Below are 27,644 nucleotides of genomic sequence, written 5' to 3'. Positions count from 1 at the left end.
TCTGTCAGCCGCTCCCTCTGGGCCTCCGTTCTCCGCCCGCGCCCGCCGGAGCCTGTTCGCGTCGACTGACCAGAGTCCGCGAATTCGCCGCTCCGAGCCCCTCCGCACCTCCCCAACCCCAGGTAAGGGGCGGCAGCGGCGAGCGTTTGGCCTCGGTGGCCTCCAGTGCCTGGGACTTAGACCGCGGGGGCGGTGAGTTGGGGGCTTAGGCCGCGGGGCCCCGAGGCTGAGGGGGCCGGCAGGGGTCTTCGCTGCCGGGCCTCGTGAGGAAGCGGAGGACCCCCGGGGCCACCGAGCCCCCCACCCCCAAGTCTCTGGGGCCCCCACGCAGACAGATCGCTTCTGGCAGGGGTTCCGCGCTCCCAGCCGCCTCCGATGCCCCCTCTCCGGCGCCGCCGTCCTGTTTGCACTTCGGCGGGCATTGGTCTCGCAGCCCGCGCGTTCGTGTTCCTGCGGGAACATCCCGTGTCCGTCCCGTGTTCACGCGGGATGCGCTCCGGCTCACCGGGCGTCACGAGGGCCCATTCATCGTTCAGAATAGGTTTCTGCACCCGGGAGGGGCGCCCGTGGAGCGCGTACCTGCTGTCCAGGGCGGCTGTGCACCCCTGTGGCGGGGGACCCTCCCGATGGGGCGGCTGTGCATCCCTGTGGCGGGAGACCCTCCCGATGGGGCGGCTGTGCATCCCTGTGGCGGGAGACCCTCCCGATGGGGTGGCTGTGCACCCCTGTGGCGGGGGACCCTCCCGATAGAGCGGCTGTGCACCCCTGTGGCGGGAGACCCTCATGATGGGGCGGCTGTGCACCCCTGTGGCGGGGGACCCTCCCGATGGGGCGGCTGTGCATCCCTGTGGCGGGAGACCCTCCCGATGGGGCGGCTGTGCACCCCTGTGGCGGGGGACCCTCCCGGGCCGCTCCTCTGCTCTCGGGTTGGCCCTAGCGGAGCCTTGTATGTGGCACTGCCGAAGTCCCGGTCCTGGACCGGTGACTTGTTGGATGGCCCTGGGGAGATCGTTTGTCCGTGCCTCCGTTTCCCCATTTACACTAAGGGTCTTCTGAGGACCAAGTGCGGTTACTCGCATAACTTGCATGGAATGCTTCCTGGCCCAGGGGAGGTGCGCAGTAGATATTGGCTATTGTTCCTGCTTCGGGCATGGCTGTGTGCACCTGTCTGACCTCCCTTGCCTACCTGCCTGCCCTCCACCCCCAGACTTGAGGACCAGAAAGATCTGGGGTTTATTTATGTTTCTGGCACCAACCCTGTGCCTAGGTCTGCTGTGAACACAGTAGGCGCTTAGACTGTGTCTTGGACTCTTTGATTATAAAGCCATCTGTTGCTTGTATTGCAGCCTTAGACTCTTATCTACTTCAGCTCATTGCCTGAATTACTAAAGCCATGTTAGTTCTGCCCTCATTTGTCAATTTTATCAGAGCTTTCGGTTTCAGAAATCCTGGGTTTCCAGGTCTCTAAAAACAGAAGAGAGGTTACCAATTTTATGCCTTAACTGTGTTCAGGAAGCCTCTGGGGTTCGTCTGCTAAAAGGAAGGATCACTTTGGAATTAAAACTCTTGCTTTGGAGGGAGAGTAGCTGTGTTTTGATCTAGTTAATATGATGCTATGCTAAGACAGATCCTGCATAGAGACATTTAAGATGGTCTGCACTGAGGCTGGTGCTTGGAGTCAGAGCCTGTCTCAATGTTGGGGAGGGTGTGGTGACCTTGTTAGAGTACCTGTGCTAGGTTGGGTAATGAGGGCAATTAGAAACCAGATGAATCACAATCTTGAAAACTGACCCTGAACAGGAAACTGAAATTCACACTCGCAGGAGTACTTTCCAGCTCCGGAGGAGTAGGGCCAAGAATTTGCAGCATAAGTTGACATTTCCACTTTCCGAGGAGACTAACCACTACTTCTACAGAGGATTCAAAAGCCCTGGGTCAAGGGAAGAAAGGGAACTAACCTACTGAGATCTATTTTGGGCAAGACTGTATACTACCTGTTTTCCATTTTGTTCCATTTAGTCCTTCTACCAGAAGCCTCGTGATTTCAGTGGGATATTAGAGATAGGGAGTGACTTGTTCAGGATCTCATCCAGTACGTGTCCAAGCCAGGATTGAAACCCAAGTCCCCTTAACCTCAAAGCCCATGGCTAGTTGTACATGGATGTGACTGTCTACTCTGAGTAGTAGGTAGAGCACAGGAGTGAGGGTTCCCTGGGCTCATACCATGCCAGGCCATGCAGTCAGCAGCAGAAATTTGTTCAGTTTAATGTCCCCTCCTTTTTGTCCCAGTGTCTCTCTAGCCCAATTTAGACAAAGATTTTCAGACTTCATTTAACTATTAGTCACAGTTTAGAAATTATAATTATTACCCTATGACAGAAGGTACAAAATTCATGCTATTAGAATTTCTCCTGTATTCACTGAGTTTGGTAAACATAAGATGTGTTGACCAGGTACATTTTAAATTTGATAGGCATGAGTGGTGTCTTGGCCTGCAGGCTTGAAGTAGCCACATGATTATAAAACAAGTATAGGTCTGAATGTATATCCAGCTGTGGAACTTAAATGACAAAACGAAGTTAGAAAATAATTGTGCCATCCTGTGAAAGCTTTGCTACTGTGCTTGTAAAACTGAATTATAAAACTGAATTGAAGGAGACAGCCTTTGCAGCAGTACCTCTTTAACTGTACATTAAATGTGTATTTTTGTTGCATATAGATATATACATTAAATAATTAATTTGCAGACTAGTTTTGTTTTAGTTAACAATGGAGCTTATCAGATGTGGCTTTTGAACTAAATTGCTTTTAGTTAAGGAGATCTCTGTGACGTGTTATTTTGAATAGCTCTGAATAAAACCAGTTGTGGCCGGCGCCGTGGCTCAACAGGCTAATCCTCCGCCTTGCGGCGCCGGCACACCGGGTTCTAGTCCCGGTCGGGGCACCGATCCTGTCCCGGTTGCCCCTCTTCCAGGCCAGCTCTCTGCTGTGGCCCGGGAGTGCAGTGGAGGATGGCCCAAGTGTTTGGGCTCTGCACCCCATGGGAGACCAGGAGAAGCACCTGGCTCCTGCCATCGGAACAGCGCGGTGCGCCGGCCGCAGCGCGCTACCGCGGCAGCCATTAGAGGGTGAACCAACGGCAAAGGAAGACCTTTCTCTCTGTCTCTCTCTCTCTCTCACTGTCCACTCTGCCTGTCAAAAAAAAAAAAAAAAAAACAGTTGTGACAGAACAATTTGGGGTAAGTGTTTGGTACCAGAGATGAGAGAAGCATTCAGTGAGCATCTGGAAACTTCCTTTTAGAAAATAAATTAAGCAATATCATTTACAATTTTTTTTTTAGATTTTTCAGTTAAAGTGGTTTTTTTTAAGATCTATTTATATACTTGAAAGTCAGAGAGAGAGAGAGAGCGCTATCTTCCATTCATTGCTTCACTCCCCAAGTGGCTGCAATGGCCAGGGCTGGGTCAGGCCAAAGCCAGGAGCCCGGAACTCCATCCAGGTCTCCTAGGTAGGTACCAGGGCCCCAAGTTCTTGAGCCATCCTCTTCTGCTTTCCCAGGCGCATGAAGGGAGCTGGATCAGAAGTGGAGCAGCTGGGACTCAACAGGCCCCCATATGGGATGCCGGCATCGCAGGTGGCAGCTTAATGTGCTGCACCACAATGCAGGCCCCGATTAAAGTCTTTTTCTTTGTGAATTGCAGTTTGAATTCTAGAACATATAAAAGAAAAGAAGTAATGTCTTCATTCTCAGAACGGAATGTGAAACGCTGTCAGTTGTGTGTCCATTCAGGATATCAGATGTGTTTTATTTCATGGTGCACTTACTTTTGCCTCTTGGGTTACGCTTTCATTGTGCATCTCACATCCTCTGATGACCCTTCCTTTCATTACCTGCTTTCATCAGAATCCCTCTCTCATTTCTTCTCCACCCTGTGTTAACATGCCTGCGGGCACCTAAATGTATTGCAACTTGAGTTTGTAGTGAGAGAGCCTCTTAAAAATGATGAAGTCAGGAGTGGCAGAAGACGAGTCGCTTTTCTGAAGAATTTCCCCCCATTTCAAGTAATGGCTGCTTCTTAAGTGAGTCTAGATTTGAGTATCTATACAGAGAAGTTCATTTCATTTTTAGTCTAATGATGTTTAAAAAGTAGTATCACAACCCCCTGCCTGAATTCACCAGTTAACATTTTGCCACATACACACACTCTTCGTTTTTTTTTTTTTTTTTCCTGAATCAAAATAAGTTACAGAAGACATCATGACTCTTCATCCCTAAACACTTCATAGTCTTCATTCTCTGATAGCTAGGACATTCTCCTACCCACTGGCAATACCATTATCATAGTTAAGAAAAATGAAAATAATTTCCATGCTGTTATGTAATTTCTATACAAATACAGATTTTTCTGTTGTACAGCATACATCGTTTATGGATATTTTAAAATATATAGATTATAATCATGTTTTGTTTACTGAATTTGTTTTTGATAGCTCTTTAAATTTAGAATGGTTCTCCCTTTCTCCCTATATTGCCTTTTAAAATATTTATTGATTTGAACGGCAGAGAGAAAGACAAGAGAGATCTTCCATCTCCTGGTTCACTTGCAAATGCCTGTGCAACAGCCAGGGGTGGGCCTGCCTCCCAGGATGCACATTACTGAAATTGGAAGCCTGATAGGGGGTCTATAGTCTTACCCCTGCACCAATATCTACCCATATGTTGCCATTTTTGAGTCATCCAAGATAATTGTTCTGTGGAATGGTACATGTCCTGGTTATAATTATTTATTTCCTTCTGTGTTGTTTAACCAATTCCTCTCTTTTATTTTCTATAAACTGGAAATTAGGTCTGGATCATGATTAGATTTAGAGTCACTACTGTTGGCCTTGATGCTTTGTAGATAAGTGATATTCCTAGGTTTCTCTAGGACAGTCCTGTGACCTGTTGTCTCACTGTAATTATTAATAGTGCCCCCTTTTGATCTCAAAGATATTCTGGTCTGCATGATAATTTGACTCACTATTTATAAGTGATGATGTACGCAGTTGCCACCCATAGGGTAGATTGTTCCACTATTTGTGATTCTAAGTTTGATCGCTTGTTTAAAGTGGTGACTGCCAGTTTTCTTCATTGTGAAGTTGTGTTTTTCTCTTTGTAATTAGTAAATAATCTGTGGTTTGATCATCTGAGATTGTGAATATACTGTATCCAATAATCTAACCTATGGTTTGAGAATCCATTGATGATCCTTAATAGAATAAATTCTGTATTCTTGATTACAGTGCTAGTTCTATTTTAAATGGTTAAGTTTTGAAATTCAGATTGGTTCTTTTCTTATGGGGCAACAATAATTTATTTATCCCCAAACATATTAAGGTCCTCAGATAACTTGAATACTGTGTTTAATTCGTGATTTTGTTGTTGTTCGTTGCAGCTTTCTATCTTTTGAAAACACTAAGAATAATGTCTCTGCATCAGTTTTTACTAGAGCCAATCACCTGTCATGCCTGGAACAGGGATCGTACCCGTAAGTATGCTGTCAGCTTTGCTGCTTTATTTTGGCACCTTTGCTACATTTCAGATTTAAGCACTTTTCAGATTCACATATTTCAGTGTCGTGTAGAAAGGACATAAAGCTGTTGACGCCGATTCACAAGGTACCCTGGTCAGTCCTTTGGCTTATAGAAAGTTCAGCTGACCACTGATGGGGCCAGCAGCCAGGCCCAGGGCGGCAGAAGGACTTTCCAGTGGTTGCATACCAAGTTAATGTTGGAAATGTTGCTAGCACCCAAGCCTTCTGGCTCCTTGTCGACCTCTTTTTCTACAGTACCACTTAAAGGTTTACATCAAATAGACCCCTTTCAGTACCCTGACAGCTCAGGGATATTTTTTTTTAAAGTTTGTTTATTTATTTGAAAGGCAGAGTTACAGAGAAGCAGGGGAAGAGAGAGAGGTCTCCATCTGCTCGTTCACTCCCCAAATGGCCGCAATGGCCAGACCTGCACCGATCCGAAGCCAGGAGCCAGGAGTCTCCTCCGGGTCTCCCATGTGGGTTCAGGGTCCCAAGGACTTGGGCCATCTTCTGCTGCTTTCCCAGGCCATAGTAGAGAGCTGGATCGGAAGTGGAGCAGCCAGGACTCCAGCTGGTGCTCATATGGGATGTGTTACACCGCAGCGTCAGCCCCAGCTTAGGGTCTTGTGCGGTTATGCTGTGATGCCACACTCATCCAGTGTTTAATCAGAACATTACAACCTGGAAATAAGCTGTTATAGAACTATAGGGTACTGCGTCCTTCATCAGCTTGAGTTTCTAGTTTTCTAGCACAAGCAGACAGAAAGGGATAGAGAAGTCTCTTAGAAGTAGGCACAGTTTATGGGGCCAGCACTGTGGCATAGCAGGTAAAGCCACCACCTGCAGTGCCAGCATCCCATGTGGGCACTGGTTCGAGTCCAGCAGTTGCGGCCATCTGGGGAGTGAACGAGCAGATGGAAGACCTCTTTCTCTACCTCTGCCTTTCAAATAAATATAAATATGTCTTTTTTAAAAAAAAAAAGTAGGCACAGTTTAGCATACAAAGTGATCATCAAAAAGTAAAAACATCTATAGAGATAAATATATAATATTATGCCTATGAAATTTTTTTAAAGATTTATTTATTTATTTGAAAGGCAGAGCTATGCAAAGGCAGAGAGAAAGAGAGCGCTTCCATCCACTGGTTCACTCTCCAAATGGCTGCAACGGTCAGAGCTGAGCCGATCCGAAGCCAGGAGCCAGGAGTTTCTTCTAGGTCTCCCACGCAGGTGTAGGGACCCAAGGACTTGGGCCATTTTCTACTGCCTTCCCAGACCATAGCAGAGAACTGGATCAGAAATAGAGCAGCCAGGTCTCTAACCAGTGCCCATATGGGATGCCAGCATTGCAGGTAACGGCTTTACCCACTACACCACAATGCTGGCTCCCCATATCAGTTATTTAAAAAGATAAATATTTAGTGTCCTTAAAGTTTTGGGGTTTTTTTCTCTTTAATTATTTTATTTGAAAGGCAAAGAGACAGAGAGCTCTCACCCACTGTTGCACTTCCCCAAATACTTGGAACAGCGAGGCTAGGTTAGGACTGGAACCTGGAACTGGGAACACAGGTTTCCCACATGGGTGACAGCAGCTCCATTACTGAGCCGTCAGCACTGCCCATCGAGGTCTGTATCATTGGGAAGCTGGAGTCAGAAGCTGGGCCATGAACCTAACCAGGTCCTGCTGTGTTGGAGCAGGCATCCTGTCTGGCATCTTAACTGCTAGGCTGAATGCCCACCCCTCGAGTATCTTTTTTTAAATAACTTTAATAAATGTTGAGATGTAATTCATATAACATAAAATTAACTCTTTTAAAGTGTACGATTCAGTGGGGTTTTTTTTTTTTTAGCATATTCACAGTTTTTCAACAATCACTACCATCTGATTTCTGTTTTCATCTCCCCAGAAAGAGACTCTGTGTCCATTAGCAGTCATTCAGATTTTCCTCAGAATCCTTCAGTCCTTGGCAACCATGAATTTGCTCTTTTTTGAAAATTTTAAAATCTTAAGTACCTCTTTGCATCTGGCTTCTTTCATTGTGCCTTATCTTTTCAGGGTTCACCCACAGTAGGGGACATTACAGTACCACTGACCCTGTCCCTCTGTGTCTGCAGGATCTGCAGTCGTGGACTAAACAACCATGGATCAGAAGTGTTCAGAGGGGAAAAAAATTATGCCTGCTCTGAACAAATGTGCTTTTCCCCCGTGTCATTATTTCTTAACACATATAACAACTGTTTATATAAAATTTACATTTTTTTAGATATTATAAGTAATCCAAAGATTTGAAGTATATGGGAGAATATGTGAAGGTTATATGCAAATACTGTTCATTCTATATAAGGCATTGTAGCATCCACAGATGTTGGTATTTTAGGGGCTCCTAGAACCATTCTCCCTTCATTCCTTTTCATGGCCGAATACTATTCCATTGTAGGAATATACCACATTGTGTTTCTTTTTCTTGGTGGACTTTTGGGTTGTTTCCTCTCACTGGCTAGTTAGAATAAACTGCTAAGACCATTCAGATATGTTTTTATGCAGACATATGTTTTCAGTTCCCTTGATGTGCCTAGGACTTGAATTGTGAGGTTACATGATAACTATGCTGACCATCTTAAGGAATTAGCAGACCATTTTACAAAATGTCCATTTTACATTCTCACTACCAGTACTTGGGTCCCTGCCCACAAGGAAGACCTGAATTGAATTTCTGGCTCCTGACTTTGGCCCTGGCCCAGCCCTGGCTGTTTTAGGCATTTGGTGAGTGAACTACTAGATGTGAGCTCTCCCCGTCTATCTCTCCATCTCTCTCTCTCTGCCTCTCAAATAAATAAAAAGCAATAGATAAAATTTTTTTTTTAAGATTTATTTCTTTATCTGAAAGTCAGAGTTTCACAGAGAGAGGAGAGGCAGAGAGAGAGAGAGAGAGAGAGGTGTCTTCCATCCGATGGTTCACTCCCCAATTGGCTGCAATGGCCGGAGCTGTGTTGATCCAAAGCCAGGAGCCAGGAGCTTCCTTTGGGTCTCCCACGTTGTTGCAGGGGCCCAAGGACTTGGGCCATCTTCTACTGCTTTCCCAGGCCATAGCAGAGAGCTGGATTGGAAGTGGAGCAGCCGGGACTCAAACCAGTGCCCATATGGGATGCCAGCGCTTCAGGCCAGGGTGTTAACCCTGTGCACCACAGCACCGGCTATATAAAATTTTTAAAAAGATAATTTTAGAGGCTGGCCTTGTGGCATAGCTGGTAAGGCTGCCACCTGCAATGCTGGCATTGCATATGGGCAATGGTTCATGTCCCAGCTGCTTCACTTCCAATCCAGCTCCCTGCTAATGATCTGGGAAAAGCAGCAGAGGATGGCCCAAGTGCTTGGGCCCCTGCTACCTGCATGGGAGACACCAATGAAAAGAATATCAATATGAGTTTAAAAATCCATTTCTCATATATTTTGGATTGGTCAAGGAGATTTCTCTTGAAAACATAATTTTGTTTTGTGATTTTAAAAAAAGGTTTACTTCATATATTTGAAAAGCAGTGACAGAGAGAAAAGGAAAGATAGAAAAAGAGATCTTCCATCCGCTGGTTCACTCCCCAAATGGCTACAGTGGCTGGGGCTGGGCTGGCTGAAGCCAGGAGCCTGGAACTCCGTCTGGATCTCCCACATGGGTGGCAGGGGCTCAGGCACTTGGCCCATCTCTTACTTTCCCAGATGTGTTGTCTGGGAGCGAGATCAGAAACAGAGCAGCCCAGACTTGTACGGGTGCTCTGATGGGGACGCCAGCATCACAGGTGACGGCCTAGCGTGCTACACCACAATGCTGGTCCCAGTCTTGTGATTTGTGTTGACTTTATTATAAAGGAGAACTTCAGTATAGTTCATCAACAGAACCAAAGTTTTCTGATAAACTAGTGGTTTCAGCCTGGGTTTATGAAGCAGTTACGCAAGTCTGTAAGTTATTTTCAGCATTTCAGAAAGTCAAAGAGACATTAAATATTTATCTCTAATAAAATTGCACATGTGAACTAATACGTCACCATTTTTACTGTGAGCTAAAATTATTTTAGCTAAGGATAGCAATATTTATTTCTTGCTGGTTAGAATATTCAACTGGCAGTTACATGTGTCTCTAGGAAAATGTGTTTTTAAATTTAGTTCCCCTATAAAATATTTTAAAATACAAGGACCAAATGGAAGTACAGAAGGCTTCTTCAGGGTGAGTTTGGAGACTGCTTTCTGGAAACAGCCTTCCTGTTCCTTCAGTGTGTTTTAAACACCCGCTGTCTTTGGATGGCCGTTTCAGGTTCAGGTGTTAACCACTGTGCTGACCTCTTTCTCCAGAGATCGCCCTTAGTCCCAATAACCACGAAGTGCACATCTACAAGAAGAACGGGAGCCAGTGGGTGAAAGCTCACGAACTCAAGGAGCACAACGGGCACATCACAGGTAAAGGAAGACAGCCACGGGCTCGGAGTGGTGTTTCCGGCTGAAGCGCGCTTCCATTTAGAGAGAGTCTGATAAACCAGGTTGGCTGTGGTGGTCACAGTCGTGCAGTCACTCACTGCGTATTCTTTAGACAACTAAGAAAATACAGTCATGGTGTCGATCGTTAAGCACGTCTTACATCCCGGCTGGTACCCAGCGCTCCACTAGTGTTACAGAAAGCCCTAAACTAAGTGCATGTGAGGACTGAAGAGCTTAGACGAGCTGATGGAATGTGAAAACGTAAGCCAGACTGCTCCCGAGCCCTGAGGGGGCGTAGTGTCTGGAAGGAATTTCCTTTGTGTTGTTTTGGGGCAAGGAAGACTTTCCAAAAGACTGAGAAGAACAAAAGTTAATGTAACAGGTACTCCGCAGCAGATTATCTGCCATCGGAATTACCAGTATTTCCCCTGTGCCAGGAAAGTTACGAGGAAGGATGGAATAGTGTCACTGTAGATACTGGTAGGAGTCTCCTCTCACCAACAGTCCTAGTCCTCTCCCCAGAAGACAGGCTTCACCTGGCCATGACATCATCCTGCACTCTCTGGTGCTCTCAGCTGGTATTTTTACTGCTAAATAAAAGACATCACACTGTACATCTCCTGTGGCTGGCTTTCGCATTTGATATTTATTCTGAGATCTATCTATGTTGATGTATTTAAGTTTATTCCTTTCAACTGCTGTTTGGCATTTTACACCTCATTTATTTACCCTTTCCTCCCCTAAAGGTTGTTTAGGCTGTTCCCAGTTTTTCCGTATTACATTGAAGGGTCCAGCAGCGCTGTACCTGTTTGTGCTGATATGTGAGCGTCTGTAGGGGTGGACTTGTGCTGTGGAGCTGTGCACATCTTCAGCCTTGCTAGGCAGCATCACATTCCCTTCATTCCCTCAGCCCTGTAATTTACGGGAGTACCCATTTTCCCACACACAACACATATTTTAGTTTTCAAAACGATTATTTATTTATTTTAAAGGCAGAGTGTCAGAGAGAGGAGGAGAGACAGAGAGAGATCTTCAGTTTATTAGTTTACTCTGCAGATGCCTGCAACAGCTGGGGCTGGACCACAAGGCAGCCAGGAGCCAGGAACTCCATCCAGATCTCCCATGTAGGTGGCAGGGACTCAAAGATTTGAGCTATCATCTACCTCCCAGGTGTGTTAGCAGGAAACTGAATATTTGATCCCAGGCCCTCTGACAGGTCCTTAAGCCACTGTAACACAATGCCTGTCCCCTCCCAGCCATACTTGATAGTGTCTGATGAGTGAAAGGCAGTGTCTCTGTAGTTGTATTTTCCTGATTGAAGAAGAATTGAGCGTACTTTCAGATGTGTGTTAGGCAACTGAGTTCTCTGGTTTTTCCGTTCTTAACTCTTACACCATTTTTCCACTGAGGGGGCATCTCGTTGACATGTGGAAGGTGAGATTTTTGGAGCGTGTGGCTCAGGGCAGATTCCTGAATATACGTCAACTTTTCTCTTTGACGAAAGATCAGTCAGTAGATGGGTGGTGGTGGCAAGCCATGCAGTTTGTTAAGCAAGTGTCAGAGGAGGAGGAATGAGAGGTAAAAGTGGAATACTTTTTACAATGGTTTTCACAGCTTGGTAAACCAAATTTAGATACCAAATTTCAAAAGAATTAATTCTAATCTGTTTAGAGAGCTTCCTTGATCTTTACTATCATGGTGGCTTCTTTTTTATCCTATTTTATGGCAGAATAGTTTGACTTAATCACGTATTTTGAACAGTTTGAGCATAACCATAACTTTTCATGTACAGATTTCTCACTGCCATTAGATTGGGGTTTGCCCCTCCTCGCAACGACATTTGCATTTAAGTGGGCAGCAGTAGGATTTACAGTGATTTTTCTTTCTTTTAGTTAGATCCTGGAATTTTGCCTCTAATCCCCTAAAACACTGATTTGCCTAAATAGCTTTGCCCCTGTCCAGGGGAAGAAATTAGCATGCTTTGAGAGTCCGGCTCTTTTACCTAAGTTGTCGCATTCCACCAGCGGAGACTGCCTGGCCTTCTTGCTATGATCAGTGATTTGCATGTGACGCTCCTGTGCACTGGGAGCCACACAGATCACAAACCAGCTCCAGACTTCAGTTCTGTTTTTGTTTTAATAAAGATTTATTTTTTATTTATTTGAAAGACAGAATTACAGAGAGAGACAGAGAGAGAGGTCTTCCATCCTCTGGTTCACTCCCCAGTTGGCCTCAATGGCTGGTGCTGCGCTGATCCGAAGCTAGGAGCCAGGAGCTTCCTCCAGGTCTCCCATGTGGGTGCAGGGGCCCAAAGACCTGGGCCATCTTCTACTGCTTTCCCAGGCCACAACAGAGAGCTGGATGGGAAATAGAGTAGCCAGAAATGGAACCGGCGCCCATATGGGATGCCGGCAGTGTGGCGGCGGCTTTACCCATTATGCCACAGCGCCGGCCCCTTCAGTTCTATTTTTGTTGCTATTGTTTTCCCGTGGCCTTATTTCTATTAGGTTTGGCCTGTTTTCTTTAAATCTCTTTGCCCATGGCCTAAGAATAAGTCCTATTTAATTTGGAATAATAACATTAGGAAATCCTTTTTTTTAGATGAGAAAAGGCTAAGATGAAAGACCAAAGGAACAGAAATGTGAAGCCTTCAGTTCTGTCCTTTCCTCCCCGTACTTCCCTTTTGGGGTCTTTTGAACTTGGGCCTGTTTTCTGTCTTAAGTGCTCAAATGACATTTTTTTAGATCTTAAAAAAACTGCTGTTGGAGAAATCTAACTTTGTGGCAGGAGCCCAAGATCAGACGTGCTTTCCCAGAAAGCCTGGTGACCGTGGGGGAGGACCTCGTGACGCACTGGAGAGAAGGCAACAGCACTGCACGGAAGGCGCGCCCTGTGCTGGGGCCGCTCTGTGGAGTCGGGTTTTTTGCATGTTACATATTTGATCACTCTGTTTTTTAAAAAGTTTTATTGTAGAAAATGTTAAGCATTTAACAAAGAAGATCGCATAATGAGCCCTTGTACTCACCACCCACGTTCAGCAGCGTCAGCGCACAGCCAGTCTTGAAGCACAGCCGAGACATTGTGTCATTTCAGATTTCAGTCGGAACCTCTAAAAGATAAGGATACTTTTTAATAATAACCAGCATTTTTTTTATAATATCCACTAACTTAATTGGGATCCAAATGGATGCACAAATGGTTGCAGTTAGTTGGTATCTCTTTGAGTCTTTTTGCATTTTCTTAAAGATTTATTTATTTATTGGAAAGGGAGTGACAGAGAGAGGACTTCTGTCTGTTGGTTCACTCCCCAAATGGCCACAATAGCTGGAGCTGGGCTGATTCAAATCCAGGAGTCAAATCCAGGACCCTGTGGGTGTCCCATAGGGATGCAGGGGCCCAAGCACTTAGGCCATCTTCCACTGCTCTCTCAGGCCATCAGCAGGGAGCTGGATCAGAAGAGGAGCAGTTGGGACTCAAACCGACGCCATATAGGATGCTGGTGCTATAGGCAGAAGCTTAGGCAGTATACCACAGCACCAGCCCCAGTGTAATGAAATTTTTAACAAATCCATAGTGACCCGCCAAAATTTCTTTTTTGTTGAAGGAAAAAAAAAATCTTGAGTTTTATGCCATACTCATTTTAAGCCATTCTAAATCCCTACGCTTAAAAGAACAAAGATAAGGCCGGCGCCGTGGCTTAACAGGCTAATCCTCCACCTTGCGGCGCCGGCACACCGGGTTCTAGTCCCGCTCGGGGCACCGATCCTGTCCCGGTTGCCCCTCTTCCAGGCCAGCTCTCTGCTGTGGCCAGGGAGTGCAGTGGAGGATGGCCTAAGTGCTTGGGCCCTGCACCCCATGGGAGACCAGGAGAAGCACCTGGCTCCTGCCATCAGAGCAGCGCGGTGCACCGGCCACAGCGCGCCTACCGCGGCGGCCATTGGAGGGTGAACCAACGGCAAAAAGGAAGACCTTTCTCTCTGTCTCCCTCTACTGTCCACTCTGCCTGTCAAAAAATTAAAAAAAAAAAAAAAAAAAAAAAAAGAACAAAGATAAAAGTAAAGCGTTCTGAGTTAGGTCCTCTGAAAGATAAAAGTTCTGGGGTGGGCATTTTGCCCAGCAGTTAAGACACTGCTTGGGAAACTGACATCCTGTATCAAAATGCTTGGGTCAAGTCCCAACTCCTCTGCCTCTGATCCAACTTCCTGCTAATGTGCAAGGACACTGCGGGTCGTAGGTCAAGTAGTTAGGTCCCTGCTACCTACGTGGGATACCTGGATTGAATTCCAGGCTCTTGCCTTTGGCCTGGCTCAACCCTGGCTGTTATAGGCATTTGGTACTGAATGAGCAGATAGAAGATTGCCCTCTGTCTCCATCTTTCAAATAAAGTGAAAAGAAATAAATTTAAAATAAATTACAATTAATAAAGGATAAAATTTCACATAATGCACACAGTTAAGTAAAAGTAAAGAAAAATAAAGTGAAAAAATCTGTTTCAAATGTAATATCACAAAACTTTATTAAATCTATAAGTTTTGACCTCATAAGATTTATAAAATTGGTCTCTTCATCTGCAAAAATCTACTGACTTGATAATTTTCCAAGATATAATACTAAAATTATGACAACCTTATTATACTACTATGAAATAATCTTACATCATTAAAAAAATTTCCACTTTTATTTATCTATTTTAACAAATGAGTGGAAACCAATAAAATGTTCAGCAATGAGGAGATGAGTTAGGAAATGAAGATAAGATTACCGTCCTGAAATAATGTTCACTAATTTACAGAAGACAAGAGGTAATATTTGCCATGATAGTTGTACCATTTGGCGGGGGAGGCATGTGTATGTGGGCAAGTCTTAGGATTTCTCTACGGGTCTCTTTTTGATGTTTATCTTGTAATGATAGATAGGTATTGTCTTTGTAGTTAAAAAGTGAAATTTAATAAAGATAATCCTTTGATGAATGGATCTAAAATCAAAATATACTCCTTAAATACAATCTCTTGTATTTTTCCCTTCAGTGATTCAAATAATTGAGCTACTGATATAGCTAACAAATGAATGAACTTCTCATACTATTGAAGTCACTATGATTTATGATTACTGAGGGTGATTTATATGAATACTCCTCTTATTTTAACACATTAATGTTAAGAGTACCAACTATTGGTTTTTAGGGAAACAAAATAAAAATTAGTAATATTTCTGTACTTTTCAGTGTGAAATTTTATTTGTAGAAAATGAAGCATTAGTAATATAAAATGACTGAATCATAGTAAATTTGCTCTGGGTGTGTAACGAAGTGACCTTGACTTTGAGATCCTTCCTGGAAGTACAGGATGAGTAGAAGTCTGCTGAAATAAGAGAAGGAAACCATACGTTCAGACGCGCACTTGGGTGTCTTCCTAGCGTAGATGCAAAGATGCTGACGTACTCTTCACAAAGCCAGCGTTTTGTAGAGAAGATATTTGGGGTGCAGAGACCTTCAGGAGACTATGTAAGGGATCACAGTTTCCCTCTTTTAGGAAGATGGTTTTTATTTATTCTGGATGCTGTTTTAGTTGTATCCGTTAGTATCATGGGATGACATCTGTTAGTAAATAAATACGGTTATTTTTAGACCAAAGAAAAAAAAATCTAATAAAGAGGAAAGAAACAGGTAATGGAGCGTCAGACCTCGAGGCGCTGTGAAGTGTGCGAGGGGTGAAGGAGTGCCCGTGCTGAGCTCTGTCTGCTCTGGCCACCCCGCCTCCCGAGCCCCAGACCCTTGCGGAGAAACGTCCTTGCCTTTGTGTGAAGTGCGCCCCCTCCCCACCCCCCGGCCTGCCAATCACTGCCACACCGTCTCCGCCTGGGTAAAGCACACAGCCTACGTCTCACTTGCAGGTATCGACTGGGCTCCCAAGAGCGACCGCATTGTCACCTGCGGGGCAGACCGCAACGCCTACGTGTGGAGTCAGAAGGACGGCGTCTGGAAGCCGACCCTGGTGATCCTGCGGATTAACCGCGCGGCGACTTTTGTGAAGTGGTCGCCCCTAGAGAACAAATTTGCTGTGGGAAGTGGAGCGCGGCTCATTTCTGTTTGTTACTTCGAGTCTGAGAATGACTGGTAAGCAATAGTGAAATGGTTTTTTTTTTAATAATTAATCTTTCTGAGAGGCACAATTGGGGATGGGGAGTAGGGGCAGGAAGACATCATCCATCCACTGGTTCACTCCACAAACAGCTGCAATGGCCAGCGCTAGGTCAGGCCAAAGCCAGGATCCCAGAACTCCATCCAAATCCCCCACGTGAGTGGCAGGGGTCCAAGGACCTGGGCCATCTTCCATTGCTTTCCCAGGCACATTAGCAGGGAGAGCTGGATCAGAAGTGGAGCACCGGCAGTCTAATCAGTGCTCATATGGGATGCCAGCATTGCAGGCAGCTTAACCCCCTGTGCCACATGCCAGCCCCACATTGGAACCTTTTACATTAGGGCTGCCATGTTCGTCCTGCCTTCTTGAAGCCCTGGGCGAAGATTTTACTCCAAGTCCAGCTTTTCTCATTAGGAGACTTTTTTTGTTCCCATTCTGTCTGAGCATCTTTCCTCCTTGTGTGTACTTCGGGCTAAATCTCATCTCATGACTATAGAGGTACTGTTTCCACGCTCTGATCTCCTAACTTGTTTTGCAGGCTGCTCCTCCTCTTCTCCCTCTGTTCTGTCCAACGTGCCGTGTTCTCACTCTGTATATACATCAAGCTTGAAAGAGGCTCAGTGATTTCCTTTCCCACTGTGTCTGTTCGCTTAAAGTGCCCTGGATTTTACAGATAACCGTGTTCTGCTTTCCTTGAAGCTTATGTGCTGACTGGCTCTGTCTTGGTGTATGCAATACTTTACTTGCTGCTACAGTACAAATTCACCAGAATCTTCTAAGTATGAATCACTTGCAGCCGAGCCAATCAAAATACAGGGTTTATTATGTGGCTACTTATTCTAACTACTCCCTGCTGCTTATTTTGATAGGAAGGCAACTCTGTTCTGCCTGGCGTGTATTCAGAATGGGTGGTAAATGTCCTTCAACATGGCATTGACTGTGCGTGCAGAAGTGGCCATGTTGGTGTACCAGGAAGAACAGCAGGGTCCACATTTCACTCTAGTGGTCTTTCTCTGCGTTCTGCTGTAGCAGCGACGGGAAGGCACCATCGTGCTGCATTTCATAACTCAGAAAAACTGCAGAAATTTTTTATTCTTTGGAAAGAAAGTCAATTTGCAACAAGATTGAATTATGAATTCAAGACACACATTTTGCTTCCGCGTGTGTGTTAAAAATAAGGTTAGCAGAATGCTGCCTGTCAAATCATCTGGGAGCGTCACTGGCATGCACAGATGAGAAACAAACGTTATGAATGTTCCTGCATGGCTACACTTTACGGCAGCTAAGTCCCTGCAGTCTTAGGAATTCGTACAGAAACCCTGCTCCTGGCTGAGCCAGACTCAGTAATTGTTCACATTTGTATTCACTGAGAGGTAGTCTCACATATGGGGAAGTCGGACTTCGCTTCGGTATAAGGTGTCATGTTCAGGGCAGTTTCTCAACTATTGGACAATATTTCATTATCCAGTATTCAGAAGCCTGAAATTCAGTCACTGGAACTGATTGTTTTGCTTGCTACTCTTTCCCTTAAATAAATTTTTTTAAAAGACGGCATTATAAAACAATTCAGAATATTGACTTTTTGACAATAAGCGTTCTCAAGTTTGTAAGAAAAATGTTCCATAGGAATGTTATTCAATATTAAGTGTCCAAACTTTTGAACAACTTGGCATGATTCATTTTTAAACAGTAGTTTTGGGGCTGAAATTGAATTACATAAGCCTAAATAATGACTGATCTTAAACATAAATAATCTTTTCTGAATGGCACTGGAGAATTAGTGGCTAATACCCCCAAAAAATGTTCTTCTAATTTCTTGGTTGTGATTTCTTTGTGAAAAAATAAAAGAAGTTACAGATCATGGAGACTTGTGAAGAAATTAAGGTCTCTTACAACCCAAAATGAAATAACAAATCACTGAATATTTATAATAAAATTTAAATAATTTATTTTTAAAATTAGTTGATTTATTTGAATGGCAGAGTTACAGAGAGAGAGATCTCCCATCCATTGGTTCACTCCCCAGGTGGTAGCAATGGCCGGGGCTGTCACATGGGTGGCAGGGACCCAGGTACTTGGGCTCTTTTCCCCTGCTTTCCCGGGCCTGTTAGCGGGAAGCTGGATTGGAAGCACTCAGGCATTGCTCGAAGTGGCTCTCAGACAGGACGCCGGCATCACAGGTGGTGGCTTTAATCCGCTGTGCCATGGAGTCAGCTCCAAAGTTCAGATAATTTCCAACTTTAACTTTTGTCCAATGGTAACATTATATGTATTCTGAAATCCCAAGGGGAGAGCCAGAGTTAATCAGGTTCTTCTCCATCCGTTACCAGGAGACCTAGTGGCCAGCGAGGGAACCTTGCTAATGCACTTTCACTGTGGCCAGTGGACTCTGGCTGGACTTATGCCAGGCTCTTCCCTCCACACATGAAAGAATCCAAGGTGGAGACATAAAGGTGTACAGAAAGCAAGGCTTTTTTAAAAAAATTTATCTATGTATTTGAAAGACAGAGATACAGAGAAAGGGAGAGGCAGAGAGAAGTCTTTATCTGCTGGTTCACTCCCCAAATGGCCACAATGACTGGGGCTTCCTCTGTGCTTCCTCCCACACTTGGGCCATCTTGCACTGCTTACCCAGGCACATTAGCAGAGAGCTAATTAGAGCGGCCAGGACTTAAACCAATGCCCACATGGGATGCTGGCATTGCAGGTGGCAGCTTTACCCGCTACACCATAGCAGGACTTACTTCAAGCAAAGGAAAAGTGCACACTCCAGGACTACGTGCTGGCAAGCTTAAGAGAGAGAAAATATGAACAAAAAGCTCAAAACACAGAAGCCTCTCTCAAGATTCAAGCTGTTGGGGCCAGCGCTGTGGCATAGCAGGTGAAGCCACCGCCTGCAATGCCAGCATCCCATATGGGTGCCAGTTCGAGTCCTGGCTGCTCCTCTTCCAGTCCAGCTCTCTGCTGTGGCCTGGGAAAGCAGTGGAAGATGGCCCAAGTCCTTGGGCCCCTGCACCCACGTGGGAGACCTGGGGGAAGCTCCTGGCTCCTGGCATTGGATTGGTGCAGCTCTGGCCATTGTGGCCAATTGGGGAGTGAACCAACGGATGGAGGACCTCTCTCTCTCTCTCTCTCTGCCTCTCCTCTCTCTGTGTAACTCTGACTTTCAAATACATAAATAAATCTTTTTAAAAATTACATATTAAAAAAAAAGATTCAGGCTGTCCTGGCACACATAAGGGGTGGTATTTGGGGTCGTGCTTGAATGAACATCCAAAAGGAGTGGAGGGTGGGGCACGGCCTGATTGCTGCCCACTTCTGTGCCCTTTTTTGGAAATACTGGAAGTGTCATGGGATCAGGTATGTGATGGGAATGGGAGTGTCCCCCATGGTAAGTAATCTGATTATAGTGACACTGTAATGGTCTACAGATGTTTGAACACATCCTGCAGCCATATTGGATAGTTCCAGGTGGTGCCGGTTCTAGATTTGCAACGTTGGGAACACAGGAGATAAGATTCAGGGGCATGGAAAGGGAAGGGGGCTTGGGTGGTGCATCTCGGGCCCTCACTCAGGGGCTGTCCTGCCAGAAGTCGGAAGTCGGCAGAGCTGTCACATGCTGTGCAGGTTGGCTGGGGCTAACCTCAGCTCCTCTCTCTCCAGCTGCCTACCTTCGCGCGTCATTTGGACGTGATACACATTTGTAGATCACTTGGGGACTGTAGCTTGATGTGTAGATAAGCTATGATGATTTTCTCCTCTCGCAGGTGGGTAAGCAAACACATTAAAAAGCCAATACGCTCCACAGTCCTCAGCCTGGATTGGCATCCAAACAATGTTTTGCTGGCAGCAGGATCGTGCGACTTCAAATGCAGGTGGGCACGAGGTGGGACTGATGGACTTGCCGAACATCGCTCCTCCTTCAGCGGGCACCGTGAGGGGCCCACGTGACAGGAGCTCGTGGTCCAGAGAAGGAGTCGTGCACAGGGATTAAAGCAGCGAGCGTGCACGTCACTGATGTCACTGATGAGGAAGTGGGGGAGGAGGGAGATCAAAGGTGGGGCCGGGGACAGCGTCCCTGGGCAGAATGTCCGTGGTTTCCAGTGTAGGGTTAGGACGTGCAGACATGCTCTCTGTCGGTCTCTGTCTCCCTTCCTCCCCTTTTCTTCCTGTATGTCTCCTCTATAGCGTTATTTCTCCTTTCATACTCCAGGCAACGGAGTGCAAATTCCAGAGTGAAACTAAGATGAACAGAACAGAGCAGACAGTGCACTGCCGAGCGGTTCCTGTGCTGTGCTGTCCTTGTCCATGGAAGCTTTGTATTTGTTGTTAGCGTGAGGCTGGAGGCAAGGCAGCCACTCTGCTAAGAGCTTTAAGGGTCGTGTTGGGTAATTCTTCTAAAGCTCTTCTTTATCAGAAAGGCCTTTCTGCCCGTTAGCTGAAGAAAAGCACGGAGACGAAGCCTCAGGTGGACTGGACTCCAAGGTGGGCGGGAGATAGGACACACCCTTCCTCAGCAGCTACTGGGGATCTCCCAGAACCTGGCAGTGATTTCTATCCAGGGATTCTCAGGTTTTAATACAGTTCTGGCTGGCGCTGCGGCTCTCTAGGCTAATCCTCCGCCTGCGGCGCCAGCACACCGGGTTCTAGTCCCGGTCGGGGTGCCGGATTCTGTCCCGGTTGCCCCTCTTCCAGTCCAGCTCTCTGCTGTAGCCCAGGAGTGCAGTGGAGGATGGCCCAAGTCCTTGGGCCCTGCACCCCATGGGAGACCAGGAGAAGCACCTGGCTCCTGCCTTCGGATCAGCACGATGTGCCGGCCATTGGAGGGTAAACCAACAGAAAGGAAGACCTTTCTCTCTGTCTCTCTGTCTCTCTCTCTCACTGTCCACTCTGCCTGTCCAAAAAAAAAAAAAACAAACAAACCACAGTTCCACATGTGAGAGTGGTTCCAGGGATGGGATTGTGGTGGTAACGATTCACTTCATACTCTGCGGTTTTGTTGGTGGTGATCTCTCTGCCAGAGTCCTTCTGACTCCCTTAGAAAATGGGAGGAGTGGCACTGAACCTACTGTGTGGATTCTTGGGATCGTCTGAAACTCCTGGTGAGGGAATAGGTGGTAGTCTTGTTGAGATCGATTTCCACAAAGAGAGCTTCCTTGACACAGTCCTGGGGGGCCGTGTGGGGCCTGTGGAGCCCGGAGCCACAGGTCCTTTCCCAGCGCTCTTGACGAAAGTGCTGCTGTTGTGATGCTGATCGGAAACACAAGATGGGGTTAGACTGACAGCGGACGCGCCAGCCTCGGCCCGTCTCATGCTGTGTGTCTCCCAGAGCTTCCACTGCCCTTGTCATTGGGGTAGCGGGCACCCCAGTTCCTGTGGGAAGTTTTCAGGTTCAGGAGGGGATGGAATGTACAGAGCAGCAAAGCACTGGCGGGCAGAGGGCCAGATTCAGTCTCCTTTGTCCCTTTCCCTTTCACGGAACGAAGAGAGAGAATTAGAAAAAGCCTGGCGACACCTGACTGTAGGACCCACCTTCGTCACAGATGTTCCGGCCACAGAGACGGGCAGCACTGAGACTTCTAATGAGTCAGCCTTTTGGGGCTCTGAGATACTTAGAGTGGCCTATTTCTCTGTACATGTATTTTCATTTTCTTTTTCCTTCCTTCCTTCCTTGCCCCTTGAACCACAGAGTGTTTTCTGCCTACATTAAAGAAGTGGATGAAAAGCCAGCCAGTACTCCCTGGGGCAGCAAGATGCCTTTTGGCCAGCTGATGTCAGAGTTTGGTGGCAGTGGCACTGGTGGCTGGGTCCACGGGGTCAGCTTCTCTGCCAGTGGAAGCCGCCTGGCCTGGGTCAGCCATGACAGCACCGTATCCGTGGCCGATGCCTCAAAAAGCGTGCAGTGAGTATTTGCCTTTTCTTTGGAAGGTACAGGCAGGGGCTGGGATTTCTCGCCCACCGGGCTGAGGCTGCCTCTGTCTGGTTGTACACACGGGACACAGGCGTAGGAACCCCAGTGCAGCGTGCCAGGCAGCCTTGCAGGGTACACACACCCCAGCCTTCGATGAAACAGGACGCGTGTTCTCACCGTGTGAGGTCAGCCAACAGTGACTGTTCATGGGGGCTCCCCACTTGTGTGTGCCGGAAGAACTGGAGGTGTGATGACTCACGGGTGACGGGGAGCCACTCTGCCATAAGCACCTCGTGGGACATCACAGCTCACGTCTGCTCACCTCGCGTCGGGGCGGGGGCGTTGGGATGCCTCTCGCCCTATGACTGCCCTCCCTGGGGTCTTGCGTGTCTAGGGCCAGTCCTTCCGGGTGCTGCACAGACATGTTTCAGGATGATGGCTTTTCCTAACGGAATTGAATGCAGTTTTTTGGTTAATTTTATGTTTTTTTTAAAGATATACCCCTTATTATAAATGTGGTCTTCCAGAAGATTTCTGTACATTTGCAGAAGGTTACATCTTTTTTCATTTTTTTTTTCTAAAATGAGTACTTCTTAAAAATTTATTTTTTTGAGAGATGAGAACTCCCATCCACTGGTTTACTCCCCCAAATGCCCACTGATGTCAGGGGCCAAAGCTGGAAGCCAGGAACTCAACCCCGGTTTCCCCAGGGGTGGCAGGAGCCCCACGACTCGACAGACTGGATATTGCCAAGGGCCCCGGTTTCTGGGGGTCACCGCAGGGCCGCCTCGTGCTTGAGATTCCTGCGAGTGGAGGTCACGGGGCTCCTGGGTCAGCAAGCGTTCACTGGTGCTGTGGGGGCCCCGGAGAACGGCGCTTTGTTGGCCTCTGCTGTAAGGCCGCTGTGTGGCTGCTGCGTCTCCGGTGACAAGTGTCCTGTGTTCAGGGTCTCCACTCTGAAAACCGAGTTCCTGCCGCTGCTCAGTGTGTCCTTTGTCTCCGAGAACAGCGTCGTGGCCGCCGTGAGTATTCCCCTCACTCTTCCCCACAGGGCACCCTGTCAGCCTCCAGCCGGGGACAATGTGTCCTCTGTGACGTGAGCTCAACGCAGAGCGGCCCTGTGGAAGAGGAGAGGCTGTGGGGTGGGCGCTCTGCTGGGCAGCGTGCCCTCCGGGGCTGATGGGACCTTGTTTCAGGGCCATGACTGCTGCCCGATGCTGTTCAACTACGACGACCGCGGCTGCCTGACCTTCGTCTCCAAGCTGGACATTCCGAAACAGAGCATCCAGCGCAACATGTCCGCCATGGAGCGCTTCCGCAACATGGACAAGAGGGCCACGACCGAGGACCGCAACACGGCCCTGGAGACGCTGCACCAGAACAGCATCACGTAGGTGCCGCTGCTTGTCCCGGGCCTGGCCCCCGCCTGCCGCCCATACAGACGCGGGCCCAACATGTCAGCCGTGCACACCCCCAGAAGTGTGTCTTCTGACTGCCAGGCTTGTATTTCCCACTTCTAACAGACCGCGCGGAGCTGGGGCCCGGCGGGCAGCTCCTCCCCGGCTCGCTTTCTCAGCGACTTGGTGGGGAGCATAAGGAGACCTTCCTGCAGGCTGAGTGTAGGGGTGAGCACATGGCAGGGCTCGGGTCTGCTGTGTTTGGAAAGGTGACTCTAGCCACCATTCCAGTCGCAGCTCCTGCTAATGCAGAGTGATGTCAGATCCTCTACTTACGAAGGGAGCGGAGCCCTTCGCCTCCTTACGACAAAGCTGAGGGGTCTCCGGACTGCTGTGCCACCAGGCTGTGTGGGTTTACAGGACAGAAGAATTGTGTCTGGTCCTGAAAGTTTGATTGTTTTAAAATCTAGAGAAAAAAAATCTTGATATTTTGAGTTATTTGGGTACCATGGGATTTTTTTCTTTCTGATTAGACCTTTTGTGTTGAGACTTTGTGTCGGTGGTGGGAGGGCTAGTGGAGCCCTCCAGACCTCCTCGTGACACTATTAAATACAGGCTGTGCCTGTCATGTTCAGTGAGGCGGCTGAATTGTCTGTGCCCCTGCCCGAGCAGGGCGTACCTTCTCTCCTCACCTCAGATTTCTGTCTTGAGTGACTCAGAGTTATCCTTGTGAATTTCTCCTAAACTTCCCTGCCGGCCGTGTGTCCGCAGACTCCCAGCGCCCCCTCAGCCTTGTGGGTGGGAGACGAAGAACCAAGCCCTTGCGGACTGCAAAGTGCACTTTTCTTCCCGGCAGTCAGGGCCTCTGTCCCTGGAGCCGCCGGCGGCTCCTCCTGTGAGGGCCCCGAGAGTAAATATTTCAGGCTCCGAGGAGCCATCTGGTCCCTGTTGCAACTGCTCACCTCTGCCTTTGGTGCAGAAGTGGCCACAGGCAACACGGAAGTGAGTGAGCTGGCTGTGGCGCAGGGAAGCTTGAATTGTACGTGCTTCTCGCGTGCCACGAGACAACAGTCCAGCCATTTAAAAATGCAGAAGCCATTCTTAGCCCCCAGGCTGACAAAAGCAAGCAGTGTGTGCCATAGGCCGCCATCCCCTTCCCTAGAGGGAAAGTTCTAGACGCTGCAGAGGAGAAGGAGAAGGACTGTCTGAGCTGGAATTGATTTTCTTGAAAGCTTTCCGGGTAGCCAGGCTGTTCCTCTGCTTTGCCTGCCTGCCTGCTGCTAACGTTGAGAATGGTGAATTTCAAATGCAAGGAGGGCCCAGGCTCAGTGCTGGCTGGCTGAGTGGGCGATGGGGAGGTTTGGTTTGGAGCCAGTTGGATTTCAGTCACGCTTCATCGCACCTCTAGTTTTGAATGTATATACATATATGTGTGTGTGTATATACGTATATGTGTATATATACGTGTTTGTGTGTACACACGCTCTTTCCATTTCCATCCACACTGTGGCCTGCCCACAGCCTGCTTGCCAGCATTCACCTGTCCCGGGGGCCAGATCTGGCCTTGCCCAGCCACTCTCATCTGGACATTGGCTAGTAAGGTGATTTGGGTCTTCTCGGAGTTAGATTTCCACAGCCTCATACTGATGGGCACGTGAATATGTAGGAGTTAACTGGGCCAGGGTTGTGGTGTGGGTTAAGCTGCAGCTTGCAACACGGCATCTCCTATCTCCTATCAGAGCGCTGGTTCAGGCCTGGCTGCTCTGCTTTGGATCTGGCTTCCTGGTAACAGTGGAGAGTGGCCCAAGCACTGCCACCCGTGTGGGGACCTGGATGGAGATCCTGGCTCCTGGCTTTGTCGTGGCCGAGCTGACTTGTGTGTGTGTGTTTGTGTGCTTTCCTTCTCTGTCACTTAGCCTTTTGAATATATAAACCTTTAAAGGACGTATCCAGGAGTTAAAAGACAGCCCATTCCCTTACATTGCCCTTACACGATCAGGAAGGCCAGGCTCACTTCCACCGCGTGCTGGCAATCTCATTTGCTCTGCTTTTCTTTCAGTCAGGTGTCTATTTATGAGGTGGACAAGCAAGACTGTCGCAAATTTTGCACAACTGGCATCGACGGAGCCATGACAATTTGGGATTTCAAGGTACTTCTGCCTTTCAGAACGAATCTGTTTGTGTTCAGACTCTTCCTACAGAATAATGTTTCTTAGTTCTTGAAGCATTGTCAAACATTGTCAAGATGGAGAAGGAGGAGCCCCTGAGGTCTTGTCAGGTCAGGGAGCGGTGGAGCAGAGGCCGGTGCCCCTGTCTCTGCTGGAGGAAGGTGTCAGGAGGGCGGGACTTGGAGAGTAAGCTGATGTGAGAGCAGGCTCAGAGCATACGGGGCGCTCCCGGCACCGCCCTGGCCTGGGCCCTACGGAGGCACAGGAGCTGGAGGGAGGAGCCACGCGTGGCCAGGAGAGGAGGCGAGGCCGTGTGTGCAGAGGGCTGCGACTCCCCGGAACCCCAGTAGGAAGAGCAGGCTGCAGGTGAGGGGCCCGGACTGCAGCGCTGAGCACGGGCGCTCCGGCACAGGGCCGTGGCCGTGAGGTTCTGGAGGGGCCCAAGAGGAGGGCACAGTGACAGTCAGGGACAAGTCCGGAATCCGCCCTGTCTCACTGGGCCTGCACCTGGTGGGTGAAAGAGGAAACCAGGAGGAAGAGCCAGGGTAAGAAAAGGATGGCTCGGGATTTAACTCCTTCCGGTCGTGAACCTCCGAAACAGGCCCACACCGACACAGTTTCACCACTGCCCGTGCCTTCCGCAGTGATGGACCCCATCCCCGTCTGGCCCAGGCTCGGGGCCTTCAGACGAAGAGCGGGCAGCACCTCCTTCCCTTCCTCGCTCCTGGGCAGGTGGCACCCAGCCCCCGACCAGCTCGCCCGTCCCCTCTGACCCACGTGGGCCGGGAGCCCTGGCGCACTTCTCCCTTAATGCACGTGTGGGCTGTACCCAGCTGGCTGCCGTTCGGGCAGTTAGTGTGGCGAAGAGGCAGGGCATGCAGCCAGGGGCCCTCGTCCACAAAGGCCAGTGACACCGGGGGAGCTAGCCCGGCCCTGTGGGCTGGGAAGGCCCAGGAGAGCCCCGCTGGAGCGGCTCTGCAGGGCGGAGGAGGGGAGGGGCTCAGCCACGGGGAGTGACCGGCCCCCTTCCTGCCTCTCTGCAGACCTTGGAGTCTTCCATCCAGGGCCTCCGGATAATGTGAAGCTGCGCGAGCCTCCGCCATCCAGCATGACCGCTGCGGCTCTGCCATTAGCATGATGGTGAGGAAAGCCAGCCCGAGGAAACAGCGCGCAGACCCCGCGTGTGTCTGACTGTAATTGGTGAAAGTGTCGGTTTTTTAAAGCAGCAGTGAGTGTTTCTTTTTCTTTTCTTTTCTTTTTTTTTTTTTTTTGCGATTTCATTCCATTCTTGACCAAAGCTTCTCTTTCAGTAGTTTATTATGGAAGATTGTCCACTAACTTAAAGGAAAGGGTGAGGGGGGTATGTAAATTGTCCACTAGAAAAGTAAATAAAAATCCTAAATGTGTTCGGTTTTTGTTTCCATTTTTAGTAGGAAAATCTGGTGAATGGGGTGAGGTTCTTCATCGGAGTGAATGTTCATTTACCGGCTAAAGTCTTAGATGTCAGCCTCTTAAACTGCCCATCCTAGGCAACCTGTAACCAGAGAACCATGGATCGGGAGGGGAGGACCGGTCACTGGGGGCCGTGGCCCGTGGCGTTTGAGTACAGGGAAGCCCAGCCCATGGCCCAGAGTGCCCAGAGTGCCCGGCCGGCGTGGGGCTCTGGAGGGTGCGAGGGGGAGAGGGAGGAGCCGCCCAGGGGTGCAGAGGTTGTGGGGCCCAGACTTAGCTGTGCTCTTGGTCGTCAGATCTCGTGTGTGGCCCCCAAGGCCGAGTCACAGACATACATGAAGAGCGAAGGACATCGCACGGGGCGCTCGTGAGCACGCCCTGCCCCCGCCTGCCTGCACGGATGACCAGGGCAGCGAGGGCGGCACACCGCGGGCGCTGCCTGCTCGCAGAAGCAGCTCATTTGGCCCTCTTGCTGGCTCCCGGGAAGCCTGCCTTCCCCTAAGAGAAAATCTTAGTGCAGGGGTGCTGGCTGGCAGCG

General features: G+C 48.3%; 1 protein-coding gene across 1 annotated transcript; it reads left to right on the top strand.

Moving 5' to 3' along the window:
* Window positions 1–26,985, top strand: ARPC1A (actin related protein 2/3 complex subunit 1A). Its single transcript, XM_062179627.1, has 10 exons — window positions 1–122; window positions 5,437–5,529; window positions 9,916–10,020; window positions 15,931–16,153; window positions 19,946–20,053; window positions 21,868–22,080; window positions 23,036–23,111; window positions 23,286–23,479; window positions 25,546–25,636; window positions 26,698–26,985. The coding sequence occupies exons 2-10, from the start codon at window positions 5,466–5,468 to the stop codon at window positions 26,734–26,736; spliced, it is 1,113 nt and encodes a 370-aa protein (XP_062035611.1). The 5' UTR covers window positions 1–122; window positions 5,437–5,465; the 3' UTR covers window positions 26,737–26,985.
* The last annotated feature ends 659 nt before the right edge of the window (window positions 26,986–27,644 follow it).

This window comes from Lepus europaeus, chromosome 21, assembly GCF_033115175.1.
Source record: "Lepus europaeus isolate LE1 chromosome 21, mLepTim1.pri, whole genome shotgun sequence".
Classification (NCBI taxonomy): domain Eukaryota; kingdom Metazoa; phylum Chordata; class Mammalia; order Lagomorpha; family Leporidae; genus Lepus; species Lepus europaeus.
This window is presented reverse-complemented; position numbering and strand designations above follow the sequence as displayed.

Bases quoted from the DNA above. Each gene is read 5' to 3' on its own strand.
- ARPC1A (XM_062179627.1), top strand. From the start codon at position 5,466: ATGTCTCTGCATCAGTTTTTACTAGAGCCAATCACCTGTCATGCCTGG. The intron at 22,081-23,035 runs GTGAGTATTTGC...TCCTGTGTTCAG, and splicing joins GATGCCTCAAAAAGCGTGCA to GGTCTCCACTCTGAAAACCG. The intron at 23,480-25,545 runs GTAGGTGCCGCT...CTTTTCTTTCAG, and splicing joins CTGCACCAGAACAGCATCAC to TCAGGTGTCTATTTATGAGG.